Source organism: Trichoderma ghanense (genome assembly GCF_004382785.1).
Source record: "Trichoderma ghanense strain CCMA-1212 chromosome Unknown scaffold_6, whole genome shotgun sequence".
NCBI classification, from domain to species: Eukaryota; Fungi; Ascomycota; class Sordariomycetes; order Hypocreales; family Hypocreaceae; genus Trichoderma; species Trichoderma ghanense.
The window spans coordinates 825,396-846,030 of NW_027395669.1; the positions used below are offsets into that span (position 1 = coordinate 825,396).

A 20,635-nucleotide genomic window follows, 5' to 3' on the forward strand; every position below is an offset into this window, starting at 1 on the left:
TCCAGGCAGTTTCTACACATCTCGCTTTTGCATGATGATATCTTCCTCGGCACGATCCCGGAGGTTGGACGATCGATCAGTCGTCCTTTTTTTGAACTTCAGACATTGTTACAGGGTCGGTCTGCCTACCTGTTTCTTTACTGGCCGTCCAAGGCCATTGTAGTCTGACACGTCTTGAGCTTTCGCTGGGTTAGAGATGATAGCTGGAAGTTTCTACGATGTAATAAGCTACCCCAAAAAAAAAAAACTCACAAGGTTCTGATTAGTAGGAGGCTCGTGACTGGAACGAAAATAACCTTGGGTGATCTCAACCAGCCAAGTCTTCCAAGGTCTCGCCCTAGCTACTGGTACATGATCCTCCTGTGATCTCTCTTTGTACGCCATGACCTCAAGTCCCCGCCTCTTCCGTTCCTAGCTAAGTGAACACTGAGTCCTCTGGCAGGTAACATGACTGCTATGTGGACATGAAGCCAAACATGAGGCCGCGTAGGTGCTTGTACTTTGCCCGAACTCGTGCTAGACTTGCGTAGGCCCTTGGGAGGACCAGAATTGCCTGCCTTGAGCACTCGTGGGAGAATTACGTAGGCATCTGTAGGCGAGCCACGAGTCTCTCGGCAAAAGTCAGTTTGACAAGGCACGAGAACACAAGAATGGCAAAGGGCCGCTTTGGCGCCGCACAGGCTCGCCGCCGGTAATTTTCGCGTTGATCAAGGCAGCCACATTGACGGCGTTCGGACGCTTTTGTGCTTGCTCATCGACATGGCGTCTGAGTACCGGATGATTGGCGGCAACGCATGACATGATGGAGAGACGGAAGAGATCAACTGCGGATCCCTTCAGCTGCGATCCAAGGAGTGATCCGGGCGGTGACTGCACATACGGATCATGCATCCTCGAGCGATCTGCCTTGCTTGCTTGCCTACTACTACGTCCCTAGTAGGTACAGTATAAATCTAGCAGTACCACCACGAGGGATCGCGGGCTGCTGCAGGGTGCCACCTCAGTGCAGTATCGCACCGCTGTAGCGCCGTTCGAGGTCCCTACAGCCCACTACCAGCGTCCCTGGCTCGCCCGCACTCCACCCAGTTGTCCCGCCCCCGCCACTGTAACATCAGCCAACGCGAACCACTAACTTTAGCACTCGCTTCCGCCAGACCTTATCTGAGGCTGATGTGCGCCTGCAACTACACCCGCCTCGAGAACCTTACCTTAACCTTACAAGCACCAACTTGAAGTACGTCGATGTAACTGCGCAACACAACCACCTCGTCCTCCCTCTCCCGCCTGGGAAGATCCATCCGCTTCTCCAAAAGCCTCTTAATCTTAGACTGTCCCATTCGCTGAAGCCGACCCCTCAGCCCTACACCCCTGCGACGCAGCATCTCGCCAGGAGCTGTGACGGTTCGGCGCGAATCCAACCGATCAGTGCTGTCGCGCCCAGCGTACGTACAAGAAGACGGAGGGTTACTTCCAAGACGCGAAACCATTTGCAGCTCGAAGGAACATCGTCACCGAACGGCCAGCCCCGCAAACGCCTCGCCGAGACTTGTCTCGCCCTATAATGGGGGCGTACCACCCGCCTCATCTCTCTCTCGGCGCCGCGAGAGTTTGATTCCCACCAATCCAACCTCATTATCGTCATCGGGCTGAATCTCCTGCAAAACGGACAGCCATGAAGGAATTCCCCAGGAAGTTCCTTAGCCTACGGGATAAGAGCGGCGAGCATCATCGTAGCAAGTCTGCTCCTCCCACAAACAAGGTAAATCCATTTCTACCAACCTACCTACCGACTCATGCCCCCAATGCGCACGAAGCATCCCGTACAGTCCCATTCTCTGTTGAGCAATGTCCATCATTGAGCTTGCAATCGACTTCTTGAAAGCGCCCAAGCAACCCAAACCTCCCGCTCCCAAGTCCGACACTCCTTGGTTTCACAATGTTAAGCATCAATGGCAGGCCCGTCCCCTCTCAGCCGAAGCGTTCCGCGCCATCTTCAAACCCGACCATGCGAGACAGACTCACCTGAACGAGCTGGAAGCTGCGAGAGAAGCCTCCAAGGTAAGTTGGCGCCAGATATCCCCACCATCTTTGACAATCAGTCTTGAAGAGCTTCAAGCAGAACGTTGACAATTGGAAGGTGGAGGACATCCAACGAAGTCTGGATCGATTAGGCATTACCGATGTCACCGTCGAACATATCCGAGATATCTTGGCGACCAAATTCGCAAATGGCGACCCGGAGCGCACCGTACAGTTCATCGACATCGAGCAGAAGGCTTCTTCTGGTGTTATCATTCCCTACGATCCGAGCGTCCATATGGTTGGTGCTGAAAACCGCAGCGCCGTCACCTGTTACATCGATGCCCTTCTTTTTGCCATGTTCTCCAAGCTAGATGCTTTCGAGTGTATGCTCAAGAACGACTTCCCGCTGGATGATCCCAGGAATAAGCTTGTCACGCTCTTGCGCATCTGGGTCAACATGCTGCGGTCAGGCAAACTGATACATACAGATTTGGTAAGTAGGGTGGTAGAAAGCCCCTGGCTCAGTTTCGCGAAACATACTGACATGTCTGCATAGACAAAGGTCATCCAAGATACAATGGCTGAATGCGGCTGGTCCGATGCTCGTCTCTTGGAACAGCAAGATACCTCGGAAGCCTTTGCTTTCCTCACCGAAAAGTTAGAATTGCCTCTGCTCTCACTACAAGTCGACTTGTATCACCAAGGCAAACAAGACAAAGACGACCACAAGATTGTTTACGAGCGATTGTTGAATTTGGCAGTGCCATCAGATCCTGATGGCAGCGGCGTGAAGCTGGAAGACTGTCTAGAGGAGTATTTCAACACCCAAGTCGACGTGCTCAGAGACAGCGAAGAGGCAAAGAAGGCAGATGCAGACGCCACCAGCCCGAGCTTGTCACCCAAGCTATTGATTCCGGTTCAAATCCAGCTGGTGAGAGATGGAGAAACCACCGCTGCCCCTGCAGCCGTGACTTCATCTCCGCTCGAGATGTCGCCTGCGAAGTTCCTGGCAGATACCTTAGTGGAGAAGGACGAGGAGAGGAACCAAGAAGAAGAAGCCAAGGTTGGTGAACAAACGACGGGTGAAGAGAAGGCGCCGAAATCAAAGGTTGTAGAAGAAGAGGCCAAGACAGAAAAGGTCAGAAAAGAATATTTCGCGGAAGAAGGAACCGTGGGAGAAAGAGACGACGGGAATGCTTCGGCATCAGAGCAAGTCAACGGAACGAGTCAGAGCAGCCCTCTCGCAGACGTCTCGCAGTCGAACGCATCAGGCGATCAGTCAACAGCCTCTTCCTCCAATCCGATCAGGACCAGATCAGCCAGTGTCATCCAACGAGTATTGCTTGACGACCAAGGCCGCCCGACCAGCTCTGAGAACATTGCGCTGCGCAAAAGAACCAGTATGAAAGGATCTACAGTTGTTAGGGCAGTTACCATACCTGCATGGCAATTCTTCCGCCTGATCCGTACGTACAAGACATACCAGTCACTTTCTCTTTGCTAACATCGTGCGCAGCCTGGCACGCAGTCAAGAGCACCGAGCCGCAGAGCAACGTCGAGGTCGCAATGAACTTCGACCAGCGCCCAGTCGTAGGCATTTGTCTGAAGCGATATGCCATGACCGAGTCCGGCCGACCCCAGCGCCACAATACGTACATCGACATCCCGGAGAGCATGCGACTCCCTCACTTCATGCTCGCCGACGGCCCGCACATAGAGGAGGAGACGAACGGGCTGGCGACAGAGTACAAGCTTGTTCTGCAATCCGTCATCTGCCACAGAGGCGATTCTTTGCAAAGCGGCCACTACATTGCCTTTGCCAGGGTTGCCCCGAAGCTCTTGACGGATAACAGAAAGCATGCTATCGACCCACCTCCAGATTATGAGGAGGCGCAATGGGTCAAGTTCGACGACCTGGAAATTGGCAATCGAGTCACGTTTGTCGAGGATATAAAGGAATCCCTAAAGGTTGAGATGCCGTACCTGCTGTTCTATCAGATCGTTCCTATGGTCGATCCGCCTGGTCCTTCTACAGACAGCACGGCGGGCGGCCCGCCATCCTACGACGAGTCGCGAAGCAGTCTCGAGAGGATGCGCTCAGCAGTGACCGACGATACGCCCACTAGTTCTACCCAAGGACTGGTAACGCGTCATGAACACGAAGCCTCGGCTTCTACTCAGGCATTGGCTACGCATCATGAACATAAGGCCTCGGCCTCCACTCAAGCGCTGGTAACACACCACGAGAACCCACCATCAGCTTCAACTGGTCGGCTGGGTCAAAGTAAGCCGCCTAGCATCCGATTATCCGCAGAAGTCGAGCGCCCGTCCCGCAAGTGGCTGGAGGGTATCAGCATGAACTTCGGAGGCTCATATACCGAGACGGCCATATCACGTCGCCAGAGCTACGCCCTTACCGACTCCGCTGCTCAATCGCCAGCTATTACTCCCGACACCCAGTCGCCCGCCATGGCACCAGTCGATGAGCCAACTTCCTCGCGACTATCTCGCGCCGCATCGCGCTTCAACTTGGGGAAACAGAGTCGCCCGGCTAGTCAATCGGGCGAGGGTCGTATCAGTCTCAACTTGAGTCGCTTTGGCGGGCTAATCAAGACGAGCAAAGAGCCGCTGCCGGAGCCACCAGCTCTCAATATCTCAACAGCGAACTCAACGGGCCAGCGCAGTCCACAGCCGGGATCACCTACCTCGCTCGAGAGGCAGCTGCAACCCCCCTCGGGCAACGAGACACATGACAAATCCGATAGGCCGGACAAGCCGGAAAAGCACGAAAAGACCGACAAGGTCGACAAGAGTGAGAAGCACAAGCATAGAAGAAAGAAGTCCAAGGAGAAGAACGAAAAGCAGAAGTCGGGGGATCAGCCAGAGCGGGAGTGCGTGGTGATGTGATGCTGTTCCGGGCTGCAAAGGCATAGACCGATTACAACCATGATTTCGAAATGCATTAACGGGGTCGCAGATACCTTCCCCTGATTTGGATACATGCATTTACAGAAGCCGGCGTCTTGATACTGCTTTTGATGGGGGAATCGTCGGGTTCACGAAGGATCAGAGAGAGTACCTAATGTTTCAAGAGAGGTACCACGGCATTGTCTGAGTCTGAAGCCTTGTAGTTGCGCGGGTGAAATCAGACAAAGGTAAGAGAGGCAGAAGATAACAAGGTAACCCAGAGTCTGTATACATAGAGAGATACCACGGCGTTTATAGGGCGAGAAGCTTGCTGCTGGCCGGGCAAGGAGTGGCTTCAAAGCGGACGGGTTACAATCAGTCAGTTCTTGATCATTCAAAGTAATGGCTCATTTTGGCATGACGATGCGCTCTTCTTCCACTGAGCATTGCGTGCCTCGTGTTGTTCGTCCAAAATCGCATTACCATTCAAGCTTTCGTTATTTCTCTATCTCTCTTGTACAATCCGCGTTGATGAAAAGAAACCTCAAGTAAGCAAAGACAATTGCCATACTTTGAACTCCAGTCCATTTCCATCCGTCCCTCCCCCTTTTTTTGATAGTGTTTTTCTCGATTTCCATTCAGCGGCACAACCCCTTCTTTTCCCCTCCAATCCAAAATTTGACGAGAGGCACCCAAGCCCACTTTGCACGAATGCAGCAGCCCCGTTGCGTCTTTCTTGAAAAACAATGTTTTGTTAATATACACAGGGGGGTTGGGAAACCCACCCCTCAAAAGACAGGAGAGAGAGCCACCTTATCCTCCGTCCGTGAAATGCCCCCGATCGTGAAGGCCTTGGCGTAGAAAGAGGGCTTCACGGTCTATTGAAAAGGGGACGAGTTGTCAATAACTTCTTTTTCTTCTTCTTCTTTTTTTTTTTTTTTTTTTTTTTTTTTTGTATCTTTCCTTTTTTTTCCATGTACAGGAAAAGATCAGGAAACGATATCGTCATCAAATAAGAGCGGTGGAGGATGTTTCTTTTCACTTCTTTTTCTTTGCCTCGTTGCTAGTCAGGCAAGTCGTGGTTAAGACAAGAGACTCGCCCATTATTGGCCAGCGGTCCTACTACATTAGTTGTATCTCAACCAAATCGTCGTTGCGGGATCTGCGCTGTGGTGGGCTTCTCCAGTCGTTGTGTTTAGAAGGGGATGTTGGGGGGAGTCTGGCTGCCCAGAGCTTCCTGCTGATCCTGAAGCTCCTCGGGAGCAGCCTCAATCGAGACACCGAGACCGAGCTTGGCTTGTTGCTAATCATGAAGTAAGTATTTTGTCCGAGCATATCTCTGGAAACGTCAGGGGTCACATACAGTAAAGTGGTCGATATCGGCAGCAAAGGTCATCATGACGGGAGGGGCCACGCGCTTCTCCAGGAGGCAGCTCAGCTTGCCCTTAGAGTCGACCTGGGCTCGGAAAGTAGACATGCGGAAATCGTACTTAGCGCCAATGGTGGTGACGCCCTCCTTCTGCAGGCCGCCACCCATCAGACCGCCAGGAGAGGGAACAAGACCGAGGCTCAGATCAACGCCAGCCTGGACCTTATCGGACAGCTTTCGCCAGTACGAGGCATTGACGGTACCCATAGCAGCCTGCAGTTGAGCGGTGGCGACCCAGTCAGACGTCTTGTAGCGAGCGCAGTAGGAGACGGCACATTCGGGACCCTGGGTCAGAGCAGGGCGCTGCCAGAGGGTTTCCAGACCGAGAGCGAGCTTGGGGGTGATGGACTGCAAGTAGCTTCCGATGTAGATGCCGGTCACGCCGCCTTCGAGGAAAGAGGGGTTGAGCATCTTGAGAGACGCACTGAAGTCATCGCCGGTATACTCGTGCTCGAACTGGCCCATGTCCTGGCCGCCGGGGGAGATGGAGAGCTGGGACTTGGAGACGAGCTTGTCGGTCCATCGGTAGTTGAAGCGTCCGGAGAGGGAGCCTTCGTTGTCGACGTTGCCTTGGCAGAAGACCTAGGTCGAGCTCTGAGTTAGGATTTCCATCCCCATTGCCGCGGATTGCCGTCAGATGCAATGCAATGCTTATGCGATGCTGCTTACCTTGCCGGTGCCGTACATGGCGGCGAAGGTGTACGGGTTGATGCGTTCACCCATTGCGAATTGGTGGGAGACCTGGAACAGCGGCGCCATGCTGAAGATCTTTGTGAGGTCGGCGCGGATGCCAGTGAACATGTAGTTGTTGAGGAACACATCGCGCTGGACTTCCTTGGACAGGTTCTCTATTGTGCCGGGGTTGGACAGGCCGAGCTTTGCCCTCCGCTCGGAGAAATAGTTGACGGCATCTCCTATTGTCGCGGCGATGGGGTTGGAGAAGACGAGGGACCGCAATGTGTCGACGGGGGTGGCCATGATGCCGGTGTGTGTGTGTGGCGGCTCTTAGAGAGCCGAGCCGACGACGAGATAAAGAGACTCGGTCTGGTGCAGAAAGAGGGAATCCGGAGGTCGATTCGCAAGTCGCAACGGCTGCGGGCAGAGAGATTCGCAGACTATGATCGCTGTTCAGCCTCAGGCAAGCCTCGGTCGCAGAGTGTTAGGCGCTGCCGCAGTGGTCGAGCTCCGAAGGCGGCTGGGATGGGATGGAGAGGCGTTGAGAATAATTTTCAGAGACGACCCAGTTTGCCAGTCGGTAGCCTGCGGGAGCTGCACGAGCCACAAATTTGTGACGCCGCTTTGGCTTGGCTTTGGTTCTTGCAGGCCTTTTTTACGGGAGCGGATGATGCAATGATCCGGGCCGATGGCTGGTGGAGCACGTGCAGTGGTTGCTCTTCCTAAGGTACTTTTGCAGTACCTCCTCGAGGAGCAACCTCGGGCTCCCTTGAATACCTAGTACACGATTGGTGTCATGCGAATTTGCTCATGACGCTTCAGGATTTAATTTTTTGCAACTTGTTTTATCCTAACTGAGATGCAATTAATGCCACGTCAATGTCCGCATTCTCAAAGGGCAATCATGATGACAGTATCGCAGCGGATGGCGGGGCAATCGAGAATATGATTATGTCAACCCGCCGAGTGACGTACATACGTTACCGCGGCCACTCCAAAGTACTTGCAGGTACCTCCGTAAGTGCCCGTAGCGCCTCCCTTGCATGCATTGAGCGGCCTCTTCCATTTGCATCCGTCAAAGTACCCTAGAACCGAACATATCCGCCTCTGCGGTTTGCCGAAGCACCTCAACGCGGCTGCAACCCTCTTTCGCGGCATCTGGGCGGCTTCATCGATATCGCGATCCTGCATCAATACAACATACCGCCTGGGCCTATTGGCCGCCCTGGAGCACAGAATATTCATCCAAGCGACCGAGCAGCTCCTCGTCCGTTCGGATCCCTGCTGTTCCACGGAAGCGGGGCGCGAGGCTGAACTCAGTCGGAAAGCATCTCGCACATCACACCGCATAAATCTTCTGAGATTTCTCTCGGCTTTTCATCAATTGCCTCTATTTCAGGAAACTCAGTCCCGCCGGTTATTCAAAATCGACCATCACATCGACGCGGGACCATCCAGGAAGAAAAGTTCCACCCTGTCAATATCTCTCACGATACAGATTTCAGGTCCAAAAGAGCCCACGCAGGCTTCAAGCACCTCATCCAGCTACCTGCCACAAGTTGATACAAGTCGGCAGAATGGATACCTTACTGTGAGTGAGATCTCTTATACGTTCTGCTTGGCATGTGCAAGAAGTCGGACCTCCGGAATCACCATCGTGAAAGCTCTTCAAAGCTCTTACGCTTGCTAGCCCACTCACTTCTCCTATTCAACCCCTGCCCCTGACCCATCCAGCCTTGACCATATCGTGCTTGTCCGCTACGTACGACCTTGGAAATCTGTTGTCCACCTACTCTCTCACCTTTGCGCAAAATCTGAATTCGACACAAAATGGAAAGCACACTGACCGATTCGCAATCCAGAACAGCTGAGATTGCGGCAAACGCTCCCCGGTATCGCCGGAGGAGCTCAACCTTCATCGACAGCATCCACGATGTATCGGAAGATCACGACATGGCGCCCGCCCAACTCTACAGTACCATGTCTGGGCGGCTGTTTCACTCTGGCCGCATCGCCATTGTCATGGTTGGACCACCGGCTCGAGGCAAGACGTAAGTCGAATGATTCCTTGTTTTTCTCGAGTTCAGTCCGCATATTGACAAGAGACAGGCATATCTGCGTATCCATGGCACGCTATCTCCAGTGGCTCGGTGTCAAGACGCGAATCTTCCACTTGGGAGACTACCGGCGAGCAACCATTGGTCCCGAAGGCACGCTCCCCGATGACTACTTCTTTCCGGATGCATCCCCCTCATCTGTCATCCTTCGCCAGAAGATTCTCAAGAAATGCCGTGAAGATATCTATGCCTGGCTGAACCACGAAAACGGCCAAGTAGCCATTTACGACGCCGTAAACCCGACGGCGAGTGGAAGGCGCTCTCTGGCCAAGGAATTTGCAAAGCATGACGTTCAGGTAAGGGCTCATAGCCACTTGAACCTTTCCCTTCTATTTCCTCTCATATTTGGTCCTGATAATACTGACCCTTTCGCAGACCCTATTCATCGAATCGTATGTGGATGACGAGCAAATCCTGCATGACAATGCCATCAATGTCAAAATCTCCTCGCCCGATGTAAGTCTTTTAAGAGCCAAAAGCGCTCTTGCATCATTTTTTCGCCTTCGTCGACTAATTGTGACCATAGTTTGCTGGAATGGATCGCGAGGCAGCGGCGAAGATGTACTTGAAGAGGATAGAGATGAGGATCCCTGTCTTTGAGACCATGGAGGAACCGGAACTCAACTACATCAAGATGATCAATGCCGGTCAGAAAATCTTTTACAACAATCTCAGCTTCAACTACCTCTCCCACAGGATCGTCTTCTACCTCACCAACCTCCACATCAAGTCACGAACTACTTTCTTTGCCCGTGCAGGCACAACAGCGGAGGAAGACTCGTATAAAGCAGACGCCGAACTCTCAGAGGAGGGCAGATATTACGCCAAAATGATGTCCGAGACGCTGCTGAAACATCGCGAACAAGAGAGGCTGGAGCAGATTGCCAAGGGCAAACCCGATACCCCCCTTCGACCGCTTTCCATCTGGACGTCCACTCGTCTTCGCACAATCCAAACGGCCGACTATCTCAAAGAAAGGGGCTACAAGGTTCGACAGCGCTCTCAAATGAGTCAGATCAATCCCGGGGTCTGCGAAAAGATGTCAGAGCGAGTCATCAGACAGATATACCCCGAAGAGGTTGAGAAGCATGCACTCGATCCCTATCATCACCGATATCCCCGTGCCGAGGTAAGTTGCTTGTGCGCCGAGTCCGTTTTCTTTGCAAGGATTGATGGTTGACCTGGTTGTTGTGCAGTCTTATCACGACCTTGCTGTTCGGCTCGAGCCCATCATCCTGGAACTGGAGCGAGAACAGAGCGACCTGCTGATTATCGCACATGAGTCTGTTCTTCGCGTGCTGTTCGCCTACCTTATGCACTGCTCCACCATGGATATCCCCAGCCTCAAGTTCCCCCGCGACGAGATCATTGAGATTATTCCAGCAGCCTACCAGAACGAAGCCAGGCGTATCCGTATACCCAATTTGGACCCTAAGATGCTGTCTGCTTCGCCCGATGATATCAGGGTGCCAGGAAGCCGACCCATGAGCAGGCCCGAGAGCGGCCAGATGAGCCCGATTCCTGGCGGCCTAGGTAGCCCGGCTGAGCCGCTGGATCGGTCGACGGAGAGGGTGGTCAATACGGCGAAGGACCTGGTCGCGGACAAGATTCACGATGAGATTTGAATACAACTGGTGAATATTGAACTTGCAGCGTGGAAAGCCTGATTGCTTGCCCAATGAGAGGAAGAGAGTGGCGGAGGCCGAACCCGTGCAGGATTGTTTCATTGTTGATCATCCAGGTCGCATACAGCTGTGACCTGGTACTTCTGGTAAACCCTTTGGCGGCAATCTCAGATTCGCGACGCGACGGGCAAAAGAGCGCAGCCAAGACTGCAAGGATGGCGTGCCCCAATAGAGACTCCCCGAACGGGCCGGTCCTCCCGCTCCTTTGGATAGACCAGCTGCACGTATTCCGAGGCGTCCCGGCTTGCCGCAAGCAAATGAGCCAAAAGCCTACCATTGCTGCGGGAAGGGGGGAAACTTGTCCGGCTGGCGCTGCCGCATGACTTGGATGACATCGAAAGATTTGGGGGCCACTCTCGCTGGATGCTGCCCGGTTTTCAATCTCGCCAGGATGGAGGCGACTTGACGAAGCTAGGCACACAAGAGGGTGGGCGCCCATGCAAGTATTCGGTTCGCTTCTGGTTGATCGATCGCCTCTCTGTGTTTGTATGAGGATTCTGGCGAGGATATCGTCCGTTGCTGCTATTTTGAGAATGCCAAACAAGTTTGTGAGCTGGACGATAAGGTTAGTGTTAACAGATGTACACAGCCCTTCCTCTCCCTAGTTCCCCTGGCACATTGCCATAGCAGTCTGTGGGTAGTGTGTCATAATAAGTAGTTGTCACATTTCATTTTCGTCAACGAACTGCAAGACTACTGTCTAGTCAGGGAACTCGATCCAGATATTGAAGTAAAGATCCATTTGCAGCCCCCAATGAGATGTGAGTGTGCCTATATCTGGGCTGGACTTTCAGCTCAATCTGTCTGTTTCTTGACCGGCACTACGAATCTGGGAACCGGGGGAGCATGAGATAAGAAGAAGGAGGAAGTGTGAGGCTATTGTTCCGGGCGACGCGGCTGTGGGTTGCAGTCGAGATGGAGTGGATAAGAAACGGATGTGACATCCGAAGGAGAAAGGATTCGACACAAGTTCACAGCCGGGAGAAGCACAACTGTTATGGAGCTTGGAGGCGGAGAGGAAGAAGAGGCTTAGTTACCCGGCTTTCTCTTTGGTTTTTGGGCGGAGGGGGGGAAATCTGGGGATGTGCGGGTTGGTATCAGGATTCATAGCTAGCATGAGAGCTGCCTCCGCTTACCTTGCTCATGAATTATGATTCATGTTTGACGAGTGGTGCTTTGTTCAATGGGGCTGCATGAACAACGAACACAGAGCAGCGAGATCGTTGCGGCATGAGTAAATCGTGAAGGGTCCCAAGTCATGGGATGTTCCCATTGGCTCTGCATTCCATTTGGAGAATTGCAAGCGTGCCGCATGAGAAGCACTGCTCTGGTCTTACCGTACAACCGGCTAGCTGCAGCTCTCTCCTTTCACCTTTTTGCTGGTTTGACAGTATTTGCCGTTGTCTCGTTCGTGGCCTCGTGTGGCCGTAGTTCCCCATACTGCTTTGATGCTGAGGTCTCATGCATGGTGCATTCAGGCATGTTTGCTGTATCTCCCTGAATTGCCATCCGCAGACATGACTGAGGTAGAAGCCACTCGGCGAGTTTCCAAGAGTCTTTGCTTGTATACTTCATGGCTAGGTACATAACGGTGCATCATCATCAGCGCTACTACCTACTTACCTCTACCTACCTCACCTACCAAAAGCACGATCAATTATTCCAAACCCTTTACACAGATCAAAAGCTCTTCTTCATCCAACTGTTGCACCACATGGAGATCCAGACCCCAGCCTGCTCACGCACACTCACTCGAGGCCCAGACGGCATTTGACCAGAACATGCTGGACCATAACTGGACAAGGGGGTGTGGAAAGCTGTATATGGTCTCGTGGCCCTCTTGGTGCGGGGGAGCCCTGCAGGTGTGAGAGAGAGGAAATGGTCAAAACGGAGTTTGAGTAACCCTGGAAAATCTTGTGAGATGGACGTTGTCAAGGCCGGAATGGGGTTTTCTTTGGTTCAGGGTAGGGTGATGTGGTATTGGTAGTTGATGTGGCTGTATGGGTACCGGGGTTTGGTATGATGGAAGTTTGTGATGAACTGCTAGATGGCTAGCAGGAGGTACGGGCCGTTGACATGGCTATGAATTCGGGTTCTCCTTTGGTTGATGGTGAATTGGGCATTTGATAAGTATCGCAATGAAAGGCTTTCTTAAGGCTTCTCGACTCTATTTTGCTGCCACGACGTTTCTAGTCTATCACAACAACATCGCAAGCAGTGCCGTGATTCAAACACCTTGCAAAAGGGCTGAAAGAGCCAAATGTCCTTGTATGACAATTGTCGGATCAGTAATTGAATGGAGGAAACAAGAACTCAATCCACCGTCGAACCAGTGCTGATATCGCAAGTTAGAGCAAGGTATGGACATGTCGACATCATCTTCACTACACCTCCGGCGCCATCGTAGACTACAGTCTCATGTAACCCATACTCTCCAGTTCACCCTCGATCCAATAGACATGAGGTATCGACTCCATTAAGACCTAAGGGCTGTGCTCCTGCAAAGCTTTAATGGCCGGCTTCTGGACGCTTGTCTTCCGGGGGACCGACTTGGCCATCCGGCATCTCGAGCTTTAAGCGGTGCTATATAAGCCGAAGTTCCTCATACCTCAGAAGAAGACGTAATACTGAGAAGAGATGGAGATGGTGGCTGTGCATTTGACATCTTGGCGTAGTGAAGAATCGTTTTACCTGACACGGAGTTCTTTCTGCAGGTACTCATGGCGTAGTCGTAGACTCCTCGAAAGCCCTGCATCCGCGTTGACATGGCCGAGACATCTGTCTGATATTGCCCATCTTGGCGAGGCTTGCAGTGTTCACCGTCAATCTGCACTGTAGCTGCTCGACAAGAGACGTTGATAATCAGCATCAAACATGGATCGTGATCGTCCACAGACCGTCTTTTGTCGATCCGGCATTAAGCACAAGACAAGGTCAAGCCCGATAACCGCAGTCTCGATGGAACAAGACATCTGCTAGAATTAGTAGGTCACACAAGCCGCATCGTCCCTTCGTCCAAGACAGCCAAATGCACAGCTCTCCGTATCTGGTCTGGCGCGTGTGCAACGGCAACAATGCAAAGGCATCATCCATCTCATGGCCCAGCCGGTGCTACATCCGCCGTGCCCATCCATTCTATAGGACAAGCTCGGAGCGAACAGCACAGGGCGCCACGTTGTAGCTCGGCCAATTGGCGACGCCCATTGGCTGTCGCGTCCTCGATTTGTAGGGAGGGCATTGGATAGCCCGATTGAGACGGGTCATGCTCATGCTCATGCTCTCATGACAAAGCCCATTACATATCGGGGAACCTGTAGGAACAGGACAGAGCAGATATTAGATAGTCCGGCGACTCCACAAGCGTACATCTGTACTCCTGTCTCGTTATGCGCGTCGATGGATATCGTCGCCATGGGAGAAGCAAACCTCAGCGCCTTAGCGTTGCATGATCTGGGTCATCAGACCTTGTGACAGGAGAGCAAGACGACGCAGGTCGAACGAGAGAAGTCCAAGTGGCCAGCCTGTGGCCTCAAGACAACTTCATTTGCTTTTGACGCAGAGAAACAGACCCCTTACAGAGAGACAGCAGCAGCGGGTGAGCTGGACCAGGCTGGGCCGGGCTGGACCCGGCTGACAAAAGGGGCTGCCGTTGTCTCAGCGACAGCCAATGCAGTAATCTGATGGTCCTCCAAGCATCCGGCGGACTTGCTGGGACGCGGCCAGACAGGCGGACTAGCCGCTGCTAGTCTTCGCCGGCTGTCTGTCTCGTCCAGATGACTTCCAGCATGACGTTGAGCCCCAATGTGACCAGGACGAAGAGGACCCAGCTCGGAGCAGGGGGTCGCCTTTCACGGCTGGTGTTCGAGCCATGCCGACCTGTGCGCTTTTCCGCAGGCCGTCATGGCAATTGGTGGCCGGCCCTTGACGCACGCAAGGGGGGATCTCGGGAGGCGTCATTTAATCTCTCAGGGCTCTCACATCTCGGACCGCACACTTGTGAGACCCTGTGCCTTCGACAAAACGGAGCATCCCCAGCTAATTACTGACCCAAGCTCGAGAAAGTCGAGCCCACAGAATACCCCGTAGAGGCTGGAGCTAACGAGCCCCGTCGCCAGAACAGACGAAAAGCGAAAACTGGAGAAGAGCTTCCGGAGAGCGAATCCCAAGCCCGGCAGGCCTCTCCATAGTTGGATCTGGTTATTGTCCTCTTAAGTGGTGCCGGCATCAAGCCGTTGGAGACAAAACCACTGATCGACCTCCCAGTGGCAGGACTTGGGAAGGGGGAGGGGCGAGGAGGGGCCGGATGCTGCATCTTGGTGAGGGGAATGGATGGAATGTGAGCGGGCTAAGCATGCTAGCAAAGCACACAAAAACCCTTTCGTTTCATACACAAGGAAGCTAGAGGCCACCAAAGACTGGAGACCCGTGCAAGATGCTCTTCTCTCATGGCAATTCGGAACTGTCTGTCGCTGCTCCACCGGGGGCACGTCCTGGCGAATCGTCGAGAGTCGGTTTCCAAGAGGGCAAGCCATGGATGTGCGGCCTTTTGGGCAGCATGCGAGCCTCGTCTCGGATTTGAAGCTGAATGCCAGGATACCCGCTGCCGGGATCATCCCAATCATGGCGGCGCCCTGCTGCCGCTAACGAGGAAAAAGGCGCGTGAATCGTCCAACAAGGCTCTGAAAGCAGAAACCTGCATTGGCTTTGGTGACAGATGTATGACGGCGGGCATCTCATTGTGGACGGACTCGATAGACTTTGGCCTCCTGTTTTGCAGGATGACAAGCTGCCACTCAGCTCTTTCATAAGGGCGACATTGCCAGCTTGGAGACACAATCTATGGACGGAGGTTGTCAAGCAGCATGGGTGCCCGCCCTGTTCGAGAAGCAGCCAAACGGTTAAGCAGACTCCCCAGCATCCCGCTGCGGCGCGTTCCTTTCGGTCCCTTGCTGAAACTTGGCGTCTGGTATTGGCGTGCTCAAAGAGCAGTGACGAGAATTGAGAAGGAGAACAGATAAGTCACATCCTTGCTTGTGCAGGCACTGCTGCGCGAAGCTACAATTCCAGATGTAGCAGCAACTGCGTATGCACCTGGGATAGCGTGTAAGACGTGGGTGTTGCCACAGCATATCTGCTTTGCTAAAGAGTATGTAATACATGATGAGAGTACAAGAACGAGGCACCTGCAAACTTCCGAATCTCTGCCTGCGAGAAGCCTGGGAAGCAGGCTGCTGTCTTACATCAGGGCTGACTTGCCTGGCTGCCAGTGATCCGTGGCGGTAGTCGCACTTTGAAGGATCCTGATTGCACCGGTTGTCTTGTTTCAGGGACCTGGCGGAGGGCGACCCTGCCTGGCTGTGGCAAGCTCGAGGACGATGGTGTGAGAGTGTGTGCGGCTTACCAGAGTGTGAGGTCGCCGAGTGAGGTCATCGTCCAAAGTCCCTATTTTTGGCGGGAGTCGATGCTCAATCGTTCGATTTCGACAGGGGCTCGCTTTCGAGAGATTGCACCTGGGCAAGGCGGCAAAGGACCGGAGAAGAACCACAGACATCGGCGACGAGCGATTGAGCCAAATGGGCACATATTAACCGGTAGATGAGGGATTCAGAGACACCGCCACATCTGGCGTGACCTGGATGATATCACGAGCGACATGATTGGAAGCATCATACACCCTGGAAGCATATTGCAGAGAATCCTGATGCACGCACTATACATGCAACCCGGATGTGAGTTGGTAAGTATGAGCGAAATATGTATATATATCAAATCAAATTCTTTGACTGTCCCGTGCATTCGGCCGCAGATCGCAGAGATTGATATGGCCCATGGGTGTCGTGAATCTCGCCGCTGGCCGGAGCTAATTAGCGAGCAGGGTCTCATGGTTTTCGGGGCCTGCTCCTTGATGGTGAAGCAAGCATTGACGAACCACCTGCTTCGTACCCAATGCTACGATGGATGCTGGAGTCGAGTCGGTGCGGCTGCCCAACGAGAGCCTCACTCGTCACCAGCAGCCGGAGGGAGAACGGGCGAGCGGTGGCGTCTGGTGCGAGGACTTGTCAGAAATCGAGGCGAAAGCGATGTCGAGGCGAAAAAGGGAGGGTGTGTGTGGTGGTTGGTGGTGGCGGCTACAGGTCAAGTGGTGAGGGGTGTCCGAGTGTTAGTATCCGCCCTCTGCAACAATTGACTGACCGTGACGAACGGGCTGGTGGATTCTTGCAGCATCAGCATCGTGTGCTTGACTGGTGACGACGACGATAATGATGATGATGCAGAAATGCCAGGCTTTTTCTTGCCAGCTCCAAGCGTCAAGTGACCCAGACCAAAGGCCACGTCTGGTCTGTTGCTGTTTGCTGGCAGGAACGGCAAGAGGGCAATTACCGTCCTTACTGTTAAGGCAGTAGGTCGCGGCCTGTGCACTTCCTGCAGCGCCCAGAGCGAAAACCTGCGGTAGCTCAGCAGCAAAAGAGGACGGTGCTACCGGCACATCAGGCCACAGCTTCTTGCCACCTCAACTGCCCAGCAGCGCTTTCTTCTCCAAGGAAGGAGGTACTTACCTGAGGTGAACAACCAAGGTAACGTAGAACGGGATGCATGCAGTGGGCTTCGTACCTATCTTGGGTAGCGGTACCTGACTGGGAACACTGCGTTCAATGGCTGCGTAGGACAGATCAGGTTTGAACAGCAATCTGCCCAGGGATAGACGAGGACACGTTCTTCACTCAGGTAAGGTATGTAGGTAGAAATAGGGAGACCAGGGGGAGGGGGGAGTGTCTTACCATCGCTCCTTCTTTGTCGACGATGAGTTGATCTATTAATACCTACAAACGAAGAGACTCCACGAGGCCATGGTGCCTGAAGGCCGGAGCGTCGCCTCGTGAGCTGCTCCTGCCTTGTATGCGGCCTGGGATGGGCAGAGCGGCTTAGGTACCGTAGGTATGCTGGCCCGACTGTCTACCTACCTACTTATTTACTAGCAGCTCGGCTCTCGTCATCCCACATCTGGCCCCAGAGCGTCATCAAATTGCTGTGGCTCTGATTTCTATGATCTGGGCCAGGCGATTCATTACCAATGGCCTCAATCCCCTCAGGTTACCCTTAGGTTTCCTCAACGGTCAAAGGTACAGGCCTCTACAGGTACCACTGCAGGTGGTGGCCACTAGGGGACCGCCGGCCTGCATGGTTCTCTGCACGGCCAGTCTTTGACTTCCGCTTGCCGAGTTTTAGCGCCAGGTGCCCGTCTCAAAAATGAGCACATGAGCACCTACAGCCTAACATTGCGGGTCTGCTGGATCTCTTTTAGAGGCTGGGCTGGCTGGTTGCTGCGGAAAGGTAAGGTACCCAAGGTACGGGTACGGGTACGGGTAGGTACTCGTAGCATCGACGGAGGTACCACGTTTTCAACCACCAGCAGCATCTTTTCCTCGAGTCATTGCAAGCTACAGTACAAATAGGAGCACACGCACACGAATAACAGAGAGAGCAGAGACAAGATAAAGTGAGGAGGAGGACAACAGGCACTGATTGGCTCGGGCATCCAGGGCTTCTCTGCTGTGCCTTACTGTACGTACCGGGTGCAAGCGAGTCCTCCAGCGGCACTCGTTCTGGTGGCGGCACTGGTACTGGTACCTGGGGTTTGGTCCAGTGTTTTCACGATAAGCGCGTCCCTGCCGCCTGTGCCTATCCTCGCTGCTGTATCCATCAAATTTCTCTGTACTCCGTACCTACTTCGTGTGCAGAGGTCACCCGCCACGGCCCTGCTGTACTGGGCTTAGGCTCCCCTCCCGCAGCAGCAGCTCGCAGATTACCTCACCTAGTGCACCTCTGCAAGCTCGCGCCGCATGTACCTGCTGTAGTTCCTCGCCATCGTTTCCGCCCCTCGAGTCGACCCATTGACCACGATGACGGAAAACAACAGAGTAAATGCCCTCTGCAGTGCATGCATCGTGACTTCGTCTAGCTACTCCGGCATCTTTGTCCTGTGAACTGCCCCTGCCGCCGGTGTTGGCCTCAGGCACGCCTGCTCCGTCGTCTGGCCTCTCTGCCTGTCCTGTCCTGCTTCTGGCCTCTTTTGTGCGTGCTGCGTTGGTCAGGTGGCCTTGTACCTACCTGGGAGGTACCTACATGTACTCGCAGCCTCTAGTCCCCCGTCTGCGTCTGCACCCTTCTGCTGGAGACTTTTATTACCGCGCCTCGCCCTCCCCTCCTCGACCTTTTTCTACCTCACCTTGAATCTTCCCTTCTTTTACTTCGGTACACCGAGCAGACCAGAGGTTATTAGAATGTACGTTGACCACCGCTGCCATAGGCACATCTCGCCCTCTGTCCTTTTCCCCTAGTGCAGTCCCTGCAGATTTACTGTTCGCAAGCTTGCTTGGGCCCTCGCTCTGCATGCTCTAACCAAGAACCCATTCGGCTGATGATAGACCACAACTTCCAAGACCTGTGCTGCCACTTGACCCTGAGAGCAGCCAGCAGCAGGGTGCCCCGCATCGCCGCCGAGTCTAATACAGTAGCCCTGCAACGCGACAGCCTCAGAAAGCCGAGTCACTTTCTGGTAGTCGCCAACGAAAAGCGTCTTCTCCCAGCGTCCATCGCGTAATCGACTTTCAGATCTCACGATATTGAACTTTTGTCGGTTGCTCGCCAGTCCGTCATCATCAGTTCCCTGTCTACCTACCTTACGCCTCCCGGAGCCGCTGCTTAGCCGTCGTGTCTCGTGAGCCTGTGCAACCAAAGCCAAAAGAACTTGGTGCCGTCAGCGTCGCGCCGTGCTCCACCAGCCCTCCGTGCCGGTCCTGACGTACATCATCCACCAAAAAGCCTCCCGTTTCTTTGTGCTTGGTCGTGCTCCTGAGTCGCCAACGCTACTTCGGACGCACATTCGCAGAGCAGCAACGCTGGGTTTCGCTGCCGCTTCGACGACTCAATCCGCATCGTCCTGGCCGTGAGCCCGTATCTGGTAGGTCCAAACTCTCCTTTGTCTAGCCTTGATCTTCGGTTCGCGCCACGGCGTGCGGCGTTGGCCAAAGCCCCCAACTTCTCTCGCCTGCCTCCCTTCCTGCGGCTGCTCTTCCCGCTGCTCTTCCCTCACCTCTGCGTCGCCTCTCACGGCGTGCAATTCGGCGCTCGTCCTGCTCTCGTCAATCGCTCGCCAACCCCCGTCGCCCTTTCCCCTTGTTCTGCGCGGTCTGTCGTCTCCTGCCCTGCTGCTTTGTCGCCTGTTGCATGTCACGAGCCCGCCACATTAAGCACCCCGCCCCGTTCCCTCTACAGACCCGCCGCTTCCTCTGGCTGCCCAGCTTTCTCGTGCCACTACACCAGCTTCTGCTAGCCATCTGGACCTATGGTTTTTTCTCTACTCCCGCTGCCGCCTGTCACCTCCTGATTGCCCGTACGGAGTACCTCTCCAACTCTTAGCAGCTGCTTTCAGGTTCTTTCTGGAGGGGCATCTTTTCCCTTTTTCTTCTTCCTTTTCCAACCCCTTCTCTCTCTCCCACCCTTCACTCTCCTACCAATTTCCGCCGTCTTCCACCTGGCGCACCTCAAGTCCCCCAACCCACCGAGTAGTCCCTGGATTTTCAACCTGATTTCCTAGGCCGCCGTCTTTTTCGCGCCGGCTGGCCATTTCATCATTGGCAGAGCTACCAAGTTTTTTTTTGCCCAGCGCGTCCGCCTTAGTTGGTTGCCTTTTCCCCCTCCAGCTTCTCAGCCCCAGTCTCCTTCCCTCCCCGCACTTCCCATTTCGCCCTGGCAGCGAGCGTGTCACCACAATTCATGACTTGTTCACCTGCACTCGG

At 53.9% G+C, this 20,635-nt stretch overlaps 5 protein-coding genes across 5 annotated transcripts; 3 read left to right on the forward strand and 2 right to left on the reverse strand.

Moving 5' to 3' along the window:
• Window positions 1-1,670: 1,670 nt before the first annotated feature.
• CCMA1212_005882 (uncharacterized protein) lies at window positions 1,671-4,929 on the forward strand (the record flags this gene model as incomplete). The annotated part of the gene is made up of 5 exons (XM_073703127.1): window positions 1,671-1,759; window positions 1,957-2,058; window positions 2,138-2,515; window positions 2,579-3,488; window positions 3,539-4,929. The coding sequence occupies exons 1-5, from the start codon at window positions 1,673-1,675 to the stop codon at window positions 4,927-4,929; spliced, it is 2,868 nt and encodes a 955-aa protein (XP_073558626.1). The 5' UTR covers window positions 1,671-1,672.
• A 1,195-nt stretch (window positions 4,930-6,124) lies between these two features.
• CCMA1212_005883 (Mitochondrial import receptor subunit tom40) lies at window positions 6,125-7,362 on the reverse strand (the record flags this gene model as incomplete). The annotated part of the gene is made up of 3 exons (XM_073703128.1): window positions 7,028-7,362; window positions 6,293-6,940; window positions 6,125-6,232 (listed from the first exon to the last, which is right to left on the reverse strand). Exons 1-3 carry the CDS (start codon window positions 7,334-7,336, stop codon window positions 6,125-6,127), a joined length of 1,065 nt encoding a protein of 354 aa, XP_073558625.1. The 5' UTR covers window positions 7,337-7,362.
• Window positions 7,363-8,863: 1,501 nt separating this feature from the next.
• Window positions 8,864-10,775, forward strand: CCMA1212_005884 (Putative 6-phosphofructo-2-kinase/fructose-2,6-bisphosphatase YLR345W; the record flags this gene model as incomplete). The annotated part of the gene is made up of 5 exons (XM_073703129.1): window positions 8,864-9,084; window positions 9,143-9,446; window positions 9,526-9,606; window positions 9,677-10,279; window positions 10,347-10,775. 5 exons carry the CDS (start codon window positions 8,864-8,866, stop codon window positions 10,773-10,775), a joined length of 1,638 nt encoding a protein of 545 aa, XP_073558322.1.
• Window positions 10,776-16,789: 6,014 nt separating this feature from the next.
• Window positions 16,790-16,981, forward strand: CCMA1212_005885 (uncharacterized protein; the record flags this gene model as incomplete). Its single annotated transcript, XM_073703130.1, has 1 exon — window positions 16,790-16,981. The coding sequence occupies one exon, from the start codon at window positions 16,790-16,792 to the stop codon at window positions 16,979-16,981; it is 192 nt and encodes a 63-aa protein (XP_073558638.1).
• CCMA1212_005886 (uncharacterized protein) lies at window positions 16,833-19,228 on the reverse strand (the record flags this gene model as incomplete). The annotated part of the gene is made up of 6 exons (XM_073703131.1): window positions 16,833-16,963; window positions 17,028-17,312; window positions 17,448-17,551; window positions 18,407-18,464; window positions 18,649-18,940; window positions 19,058-19,228. The coding sequence occupies 6 exons, from the start codon at window positions 19,226-19,228 to the stop codon at window positions 16,833-16,835; spliced, it is 1,041 nt and encodes a 346-aa protein (XP_073558321.1).
• Window positions 19,229-20,635: the final 1,407 nt, after the last annotated feature.